Source organism: Oratosquilla oratoria, chromosome 33 (assembly GCF_046742065.1).
Source record: "Oratosquilla oratoria isolate Oo_2021 chromosome 33, ASM4674206v1, whole genome shotgun sequence".
NCBI classification, from domain to species: Eukaryota; Metazoa; Arthropoda; class Malacostraca; order Stomatopoda; family Squillidae; genus Oratosquilla; species Oratosquilla oratoria.
Window position 1 is genome coordinate 31,260,396 of NC_134809.1, and position 10,138 is coordinate 31,270,533.

Sequence of the window (10,138 nt, forward strand, 5' to 3'; positions counted from 1 at the left end):
CAATTTGACTCTCTTTTTTGACTTGTCAACCACACCCAGCCGCTATCTACCTCAACTTGACAACAATACTGAAGCTGTTGGGGATGAACAGAAAGAAAAGAGAATTCTTAAACATTCTTTTCTTCCCAAATATTTTATATGCGTAGTGTAGGCTACTGCTGAGACAGGTTAGGGCGAAGCGCAGGGCATCCAAGAAAGACAGAAAATGTGATATTTTATCGAAACCGGACGGAAAGACGACAGGGTAACTTATACTAAAAGACAATGCATATAAACGAAAATTGTGTATGCAATGGGAGTAGAAGCGGAAGATAGACGGAGAATACGAACGAATGATAAGAGGAGGAGGAAAGGAAAGGAAGCGTAAAGGATAAGGAAGGTAAGGGAGAGTTTGGGCGAGAGAAAACTGGAGACACGAGAGAAGCTTGAACATAAAAGAGAGAGCATGAAAACAAGGATATGACGAGGAAGAGCTGGCCATCAAAGCAGAGCACGGAAAAGAACGAAGAAGAGACACAAGAGAAATGTGAGAAAAAAAGAATCGGAATAAAGACAACGGAGACTGGCTGGTAACGGAAGGGAGAAACAGAGATGGACTATGGACGAGTGGGAAGGACACTGCATAAAAAGAGAAAACAGAGAATAGATAAAAAAAAAATAAGAATAAAAGTCCTGAGAAAACAAGAGAGAGGGAAAAAAAGAGGAATGATCGAGTTAACGCGACACAATTGGAAATCGAACGACATGCCGTTTTCGGCAAAGATTCTGTGAGAATAAAAGAGTAAAACTCGAGGCCCCCGGAGACCCCTGAGGCGTTGTCCATCAGGGTCCGACGGCCTGGGGGGGACAGTCTGCGTCGCGTCCGGAAGGCGAGCGAGCGACTGGGCCTTCTATCTGGAACAAATGACGCAAAGCGTTGCAGACGTCGAAACCTGGCGGTCAAACCCAACCATAAAGATAACTACACCCTTTGTTCGAAACATGTTCTTGGTCAGTCGTCCTTTCCCCCCCTTTGCCTTATTTCAGGCCTCCGTGGACCCCCCCCCCCGCCTCTACCCGAACCCTCAGCCTTCCCACTCTCCTTGCCCTAGCCCGTCCTCTCTTCCAAAACAACAAATTTGTATTAAGCCCGGAAGATTAAAAATTTGATTAGATTATCATGATATTGCCCTGTCCTCTTCGGCTGTGTCCTACCTCTTCTTTCTCCTGCCATTTTGCCATATACCCAACAGTTGTGTATAGATATCTTTTAGCCTTTTTGAGGACACCTCAAACAAATCAGGCCCCCATTTGTACAACTGTGCCCCCACCTCCTAGTGGACAATAGACCCCAGACTGAGAACCAATGGATTCTTAGACGGAGTATTCGTACCCCGATACGACGTTATCGCTTTGTTTTTATGGTATCGATAATAATATGATGCGCATGCTTCGCAGAGTGCAACTTTGCCTGTTGTTAGTCCTCTTGTCAGTGCAAGTCCGTGGCTGCTCGCGCCTCTATTTCAGCGGTATTATTAATGCCCTCCTAATCTTAATTCTCCCTTTAGTTGGCTAATGCTTGTCCATGACGGATACTAGAGATATGAGGGGGAGGTGCTGGCCTACTTCTCTTCCCTCCATTCCCCGTCCTCAGCTTGGTTCTCTCCTTCTACCCTCCACTTCCTTTCCCTTCCCTCCCTTTCCATTGATCCATCACCCTTTCGGATATGTTTACGCTGTCACTTACCAGACACACAAGACCTACCGAAATCACCGCCTCGGTTATTATTCAGTATTGACTTCTGTAGTCATTACTCCAAACGGAGTAAAAACTGAGCCTTATGCAGTAATGCTCTAAGGACTAGGGTCACGAAGCATTATTTTATGGCTGGAGACTCATCTCGCACTCAAGGAAAATGTTGATCTCTCTTAACCTCTCTCCTTTCTGGAGCCCTCCATGAACCTCCCCTCTAACACCTCAACATCTCTACGGTTCAATATTGTCCCCAGGATACAAATGTTGGTGAGTTATTGGTGACAAAATACAATACAATGCCTCTATTCTTAATCGTCCTCTGTTGTTCCTCCTATTCCTCCTCCTCTTCTCTTTTCACTCCTCTTGGTTTAGTTGTAGATTCTCACCTCACATCCTTCTCCATGTATGAGTAACAGCATTACCACTTCCGAACTGAATACAGAATAATAGAATACGGAATAACAAATCTATCTGGTATTCTCTGAAACAAATACAGTCCACGACGATTAAGGTGAAAATAGTGTCAAACGTGAGGGAAAAAATCAACTCCAGAAGGAAAGTGGTCAGTGTCTGGGCTTAAAAAAAAAAAGGGGGGGTAATATGTAATAGTGTGTGTAGGGGAACAGGAAAACAAACTATGGGTGAAAAGCAAGTACATGGGCGAGAAGAAAGTGAACGTAAAAGAGGGGATTGGGTGTATAAGGAGACGAACAACTACAAAAACACAAATTACGCAGAGAAATGTAGAGATGAGGGATGTAAGGCCACAAGGAAGAGATAAGACAAGGATGGGACGGGGAAGAGGACAGTGTCCACAAAAGGATTTATGGGGGTCATCCGTAAAGCACAAAAAGGGAACTACACTGAAACTCATTTTTTTATACGAACTGACTGCCGCTGGCGACACATTCCCCGGTTATTTTACACTTGGCCAAACGCTCCCTGGATACCCGAGACTCGTCTGCGTCTCTCCCGTAGGCGTCATATTGGAATCAGGAATTCTGGATCGATTCCAGTCGCCGCTGACTTCCACTTGTCGAGGCTTTCTTGTGACGTCGGTTACGGCAAAGACGACATATGTTACAACTATATTTCTACCGAGTTGTGTTTCTCGAATGAACAATGAAAGAATAGCCAAAAGTATATTTATACATATATATATATATATATATATATATATATATATATATATATATGTACAGACATATATAAATATTATATATATATATGTATATATACATATATATATATGTACATACACATATAAATATTATGTATATATATATATATATATATATATATATATGTATATATATATTCAATTATATATACATACACACACACACACATATATATATATATATATATATATATATATACATATATATAAATATATATATATATATATTCATATATATATACATACAAACGCACACACACACACACACACACACATATATATATGTATATATATATATATATATATATATTCATATATATACATACACACACACACACACACACATACACACACACACATATATATATATATATATATATATATATATATATATATATATATATATATACATATAACATTTGTACAACACTGAATGGGTCCAAGTGAACAGATTTACATTTATCAACCACAATTCACTTTAATTCTAAGCCATCAACGTCGAGTAACTCGAGAAGGCATACATGGGATATTGACGTCATAAGTTTTACTGAATCAATACATTAAGAACTTCAGTGACACACCGATAGAACAGTAACACAGTATCCTTTTATGAATTAACACTAATCTCCACTCAAAGAAGAATGCCAAATATTTCAAAATTTTACAATCCTTCCTTTCTGTTACCCTCCACCTTTTCTTTACCACCCATATAACAAGTTCATCGATACGATATTGTTGTCCTCATAGACATCGGTTACCGGTGATGGAATAAAAAGCACTTTAAATACACAACGTTGTCTGTCTATCATGAATCAGTCTTTAAGAGGCCAAGAGGGGTACTCATGCCCCTCTAAGGATGTTATGATAGCTAACGTTATACAGTTTTAATCCTTAAGCATTGAGGGATCATGTCAGTGATTCTCAACCCTTTTTCCCGTTACGCACTCCGAGAGTCATCAGACCATCGACCCGTACCCCCATTAACCTGACACAGAATGTCGAATGGTGATATATCAAGATTAATCAAATACATAACGGTACCGCAATGGATAGCAAATGGTTCAAATTGTAGTGGTTTTATTAATCAGTGAAGCATTAACACAAAAAAATATGTACAATGTTCTCTCTCTGTAGATTTAAATGCGTAAGTAATCTTTCTCTATTCGATTAAGTAACTCTGTAAGCCGTTTCTCGAACATCTGCGGATTCGCGATCCCTAGGTTGAGAAAACCCCTGGGTTAAGTAAAAAAAAAATAAGAATACATAAAAAAAGTGTGGATATACTCACATTATATATGATATACTTCTCAGTGTCCCCGTCTGATGTTTCTTTCACGTACACAGGACATATTATGTTAACTTGGTCATACTCGAAGGGTATGTTTCCCCTGTTGACATCGATGATGTGGTCGGTGTTGTCTATTCGAAATCTGTGGGAGAACAAGAAAGAAGTGTAAGGACATACAATAAATAGATCAATAACAGGTTAAATGGTTATACAGATAAAGGAATAGATAAACGATGAGAAAAATTAATAATATATATATATATATATATTTATACATATTATATAAATGACCATTGGTATAACAGCTGTTACAAGCACAAACTGGCGCAATTCCCATCAGTTCTGCATAATACAGCACAGGCCAGCTTTTGATGAGATATGTCAAGCTTCCGACGCTTCAAATGAAATACTATATAAGACTGGTAAAATCAGCAAAGTGGGAAATATAAATTATTAACTCTCGCCTAGTTTGCTACGTTTTCTATTTTCATCTCAAAGCGCACCCAAGCAGGCATTTGAGCACACAAACACTTACATGGACAGGATGTGTGTGCATGAATGTGTGTGTGTGTGTGTGTGTGTGTGTGTGTGTGTGTGTGTGTGTGTGTGTGTGTGTGTGTGTGTGTGTGTACCTGCATATTGTTATATGCGTTTAAATATGAGCAGATCAATTAAGTGTATATATATATTATATATACATATATATATATATTTATATTATATATATATATATACATATATATATATATTATACATATATATATATATATTTTATATTATATATATATATATATACATATATATATATATTATACATATATATACATATATATATATATTATATATATATACACATATGTATATATATATATATATATATATATATATGTAAATATTTATATATATATATATATATATATATATAAATTACATGAAACTCGTATATATTTATCTATGTTTGTATCAAGTTCCCCAACAAAAGTTAAAAGTCTTCCTAGGCGATCCCAGATGAGGCTTCCATATTGTAAAAGGCCACAACTTCAAATGGCGCTGTGTTTTTTGGTCGGGCCAAAGTTCACCCCGGATAAAGTGCGGACTGTGAGACAGTCCTCCGCCCACCTAAATGTCCCCATCACACATTCACGAAGTCTCCGATGGGTAGCAATCGAACTTTCAATTCGAGTATGCAAAGGCATGTACAAGGGGGACGCTACGACCAAATGTTTATTCTGTCTCTTTCTAAAAAGAAAGAAAAGAAGTCTATTGAATATCAACAAAAACTTCAAATCCTACTGACCCAGAAAATAACACAATTCTATGAAAAAAGAAAGTTGAATCTCTATAACCTATACCCCCCCTCAAAAAAAAAATCCTTATAACCTAGTAAATACACAAAGACCAGCAAAAAGAGTTCGAACCTTAAAACGTGTCACAAACACAAAACCGTAACAACAAATAATGGAATCCTATCTATCTAGCATAAGCAAAAAGTCACAAATAAAGTTTGAAAACTTCCATCCCATACACTCAACTCCGTCTCATATAAAATGTATCAGCAGAAAGTCAAGCACGTTGATATCCACGCACAGACACACATATTCTTATATAACCTTAAGGTTCTGCTACTAATATCACGCCATATCACGCAGGTAAGTCTATATTTTGTCTCTATATGTCACGATCAATACTGATGAGTTTTGTTCTTGGCATTATCTACACCCATCAGTAAGAATGGTCACATTCATACGCTCATACTGGAAGCATACATAATTGAGAAAAAATCAATACACTGCATCACATTTCCTAAAATCAATTACAGGTGTATAAATAACTTGAAAATTGGTCCATGGAGATCTCGACAGTATACTTAGGAGAAGAATACTAATATTTTGTCAATTCTTTTTTTTTTTCTCTTTAGACATCAATCCTTGGTATAACATTTTCCCTCAAACTATATTGAGTTTCATTGATCAACTTTCATATAGAAGTCTAAAAACAAACTTAACGTTAATCAATAAAAACAATGGTTCTGTTTTGTAGCTTTCAAATCCAAATCAGACTGTCATTTATAAAAAAAAATATTGTTTGTGATAAGAACGCTTCTTATCTATTTATTTGTTCATTTCTATTAATTTATTTGTTTATTCCCAAAATATACACATAACCTTAAAAATCCACAGCGGACTCCAATCCACCTCTTCCTAAGATCACAGTCGCTGGAGAAAAAGACCCAGGAGAACCCTTCTACTATGACAGGCCTGACGGGGTTCTGGCCGAGGTCTGGAGACCTTCCCCCGATCCTGCGACTCAAGTGTCACTAACCTCTGCCCTTTTTGTTTTTCCCAGGAGCTTTAAGTCAGATAACCTCGGAAAGCATTTCCTGGCTAAGTCAAACGTTGCTGCTTACTGGGAGCAATACCGAAATGCGTGCGCGTATGCCCCGTACAGTAATACTCATAGAAATACACACACATAAACATACACACACACACACACACACACACGCATACACGCACACACACACACACACACACACACACACACGCATACACGCACACACACACGCACGTGTGTAAATCCCGTCACACATTTAATATTCACGTCAAATGTTGTGAATTTGAAAATAATGGAAGACGACTTCGCTCACAGTATTCTAGATTTCCCTAAAGACAATTCAACAATGTGTCTAATATTCCTATGGGTTAATCAATTTTATTTCATCATTCAGCTTTTCAATATATGACGCAAAGGTGATCTGACATTTGGAAATTTGAAAAATAAAAGATTGTAACCGAAGTCGTTTCTACTCAAAATAACTCACTTGAGTCGCGTATGTGTGAGGGAGGCTTAACTGTTTATAGGACCGAGGGTATTCTGTCTAACACATGACAGCCAGCACGGCTTCAGACATAAACCCAAGCTGGCTGTCATTTGTGAGACAGAATACCCTCACTTCTATAAACAGTTAGGCGCGAACGTGTGTGTGTGTGCGTTTGTGTGTCATGTGTATTATTTGTATTCCGAAAACCGTATTATTTATAGTATGAAGCAAACGGAAAATTCACATGAACATAATTAAGCTTCGATCACACATGAAGAGAATCCGTGGGAAAACCTTCTTGGCAAGACGAGTCTGAACAGGAGCGTTATGGCCTCAAGGTACTCTCTTTCTTCTCGATACGCAACGTCAATCATTTCTCATGATGAAAAAAAAAAAAAAAAAAAAAAAAAAAATTATGAAGATCAGATGTCTGACGGGAGGACCCCGCGGACGCATCGGCACTACGTTATCGCCCATCATAAAATTCCGTCAGAAAAACAGAGGGCAGCTTAACAAAGGCAACAAAGGAATAGCACAGGCTATTGATACCTTAGTCTCGAGCCCTGGGTCATATCCTTTCAACCTTGTCCCCAGGTTTTACGACTTTAGTATGTAGTCTAGATGCCGACAAGAGATTTTATTCAGCCTAAGGAGACCTCCTTTACTCCAGGAGGTGCCAAGATAAGAGGGAGGGTGGAGGGGAGTGGAATATGTAGGGAATGGAATGGGTGGGAGTGGTTTCTATGCCTTTTTCTTTTTGGCTACCCCCCGTGTAGGGGGGAAAAAGCTTTTGGTATGTATGTATATAAGAAGACCTCCTCCCTAGAGAAAGGGCTACTGGCCACTGAAGCATGTAAGTGCATTAAAACAGTGAAAGAAAATATGAAATTATATAATAATAATTTCAACAGACTTTCACTGATTACTGACATGGCGTCATCACGTCTGCTCCTTCCTGGAAATGAAACATAAAAGTCGAGATAGGTCACATATGCATGTATTTGTAGAGACATTCAAACAAGTTCAAGTAGGTGGGGAGAGGAAAGACGGACTCTTAATCCGAAACTGTATGTATGTGTGTATATATATACATATATATGTATATATATATATATATATACACACACACACACACACACACACACACACACACACACACACACGTATGTACAGCCGCGCGCGGCTGTGATGGCCATAGAAATAAACGTAATTTGAATTCCTCGATACCAAGAATCAGCCTAAAGTGATTCTACTACCGACCAAGTTTCGTTCATCGATGGACCTCCATCCTCAATTCTTTGTTGTCTAGTTCTCCTTGAATATTGATTTAATGTACTTTACAAATTCCATATTTCCGTGCACCTTCTCTATGCCCTAATGCCGTCCATTTTCATTATGTAAATGTGTTTTTATTACTTAACATACCTTGTAAAGCTTACGGGTAATCTATAATACAGACATTTACTACCTAACTTCGAGGTCCTATGTTTGATTCTTAGACGCAGAGTACAAATAGGTGTTAACTATGTTATCACATGTGAAGTAACTTATAATCAATAAACGTGAACATATTCCCCTTTTACAGCTAGAAAAAAGGCGTAATATCTCAGCTGCATTATACGACTTTTTGTTGTACCGTAGCTGCCGTCCGATGATTTTATTCAGACAAGGGATATAATATCGTCTCTTCCACAGTTAGTGTGTTAAATAAAATAGTCTCTAACTATATATATATATGTATACCTGTGTGTGTGTGTGTGTGTGTGTGTGTGTGTGTGTGTGTGTGTGTGTGTGTGTGTGTGTGTGTGTGTGTGTGTGTGTGTGTGTGTGTGTGTGTGTGTGTGTGTGTGTGTGCGTGCGTGTGTTTGTTTGTGTGTGTCAGTTGAATGAAAGAGGGGACCAAAGGTGGTCAGAAAGCCGCGGGTTGATAAAAGCCATCATAAACAAACGGTTCGCGTCTGAGACTTGGCCTCAGGATCAGCTATGAAGAGAAGAGGGGAGAAGAGGAAAGGAGAGAAGAGGGGAGAGGAAGGGGAAGGGATGGGAGAAGGGATGGGTAGGGAGGGGAGGAAAGTGGGGAGAAGGGGGTGAGGCAGGGAAGGAAAGTGGAGGAAAGGGGGTGAAGGAGGGGAGGGGAGATGAGGAGAGGAGAGTGGAATTTGGACGGGGCATAGGAAGAAGAGGAATGGGCTGACAAGGCAGGGAGGAAGGAGGAGGGGAAAGAGGAAGAATACGAGGAAGACGAGGGAGAAGAGGAGGAGAAAGAAGAGACGGAAAGGGAGGAGAAGGAAGATGGTCAAGTTAGGGTTGAAGGGACGGAGGACGCTCTCCACAAGAGCCGCAAGATGACCGACCACCGGGTCCGTCCCATCAGACCACTCCCGGTCTGGTTCCTCACATTAACTTAAAACCAATACTGGACTTTAGGCACCACACTGGTAACCCTGTTTATAGCCAGCATGGGCAATTACAACCCTACCTCCCACTTCAGCAGTGAGTGGCACTTTATCCTTTTAGCCGAACTGTGAAACTCTTGGAGTAAAATAATATTATTAAAGATTCACAACATGGCTTCTGTAATAAGCGCTCGTGACTGACAAATCTTCTCGACTTCTTGCATGATATTTACAGAATGTTCGAAGAAGGGTAGGCAGTTGACGTTATCTTCACTTCCCAATAGCTTTCGATAAAGTCCCTCATAGGAGGTTACTAAGTAAACTAGAAGCCCGTGGTATAGTAGGGCATATTCACCGATGGATTTCTGAATGGTTGTCTGATCGTAAGCACCGTGTTGTTCTGAATGGAAAATGCTCAGACTTGCATTGTGTATCATGTGGAGTGCCTCAGGGTTCAGCCCTAGGTCCTTTCTGATTTACATTAATGGTCTAGATGAAAATATAAAGTACAGTTTATCCAACTTTGCAGACGATAACAAAACTGCAAATAAGATGATATCCATAACAACAGGAATTACAAAAAGATTCAAACAGTTTACGTGAATGGACCGAAAATTTCCAGATGTTTTTCATTATAGATAAATGTAAAATAATTCACATTGGCAATGGTGTACAACTGGCAAGTGTAGAACAAGAGAAAGATGTTGGTGCCGTGATC

General features: G+C 39.1%; 1 protein-coding gene across 1 annotated transcript in view; it reads right to left on the reverse strand.

Annotated features, from left to right (window-relative positions):
* The window catches only part of LOC143017953 (uncharacterized), an 18,481-nt gene extending 13,082 nt beyond the window's left edge, over positions 1-5,399 (reverse strand). The window contains exons 1-2 of the mRNA XM_076172991.1: positions 5,323-5,399; positions 4,204-4,345 (exon numbers count right to left, since the gene is read on the reverse strand). Coding sequence (XP_076029106.1) covers positions 4,204-4,345; positions 5,323-5,399 — 219 coding nt within the window. The remainder of the gene's footprint in view (positions 1-4,203; positions 4,346-5,322) is intronic.
* Positions 5,400-10,138: the final 4,739 nt, after the last annotated feature.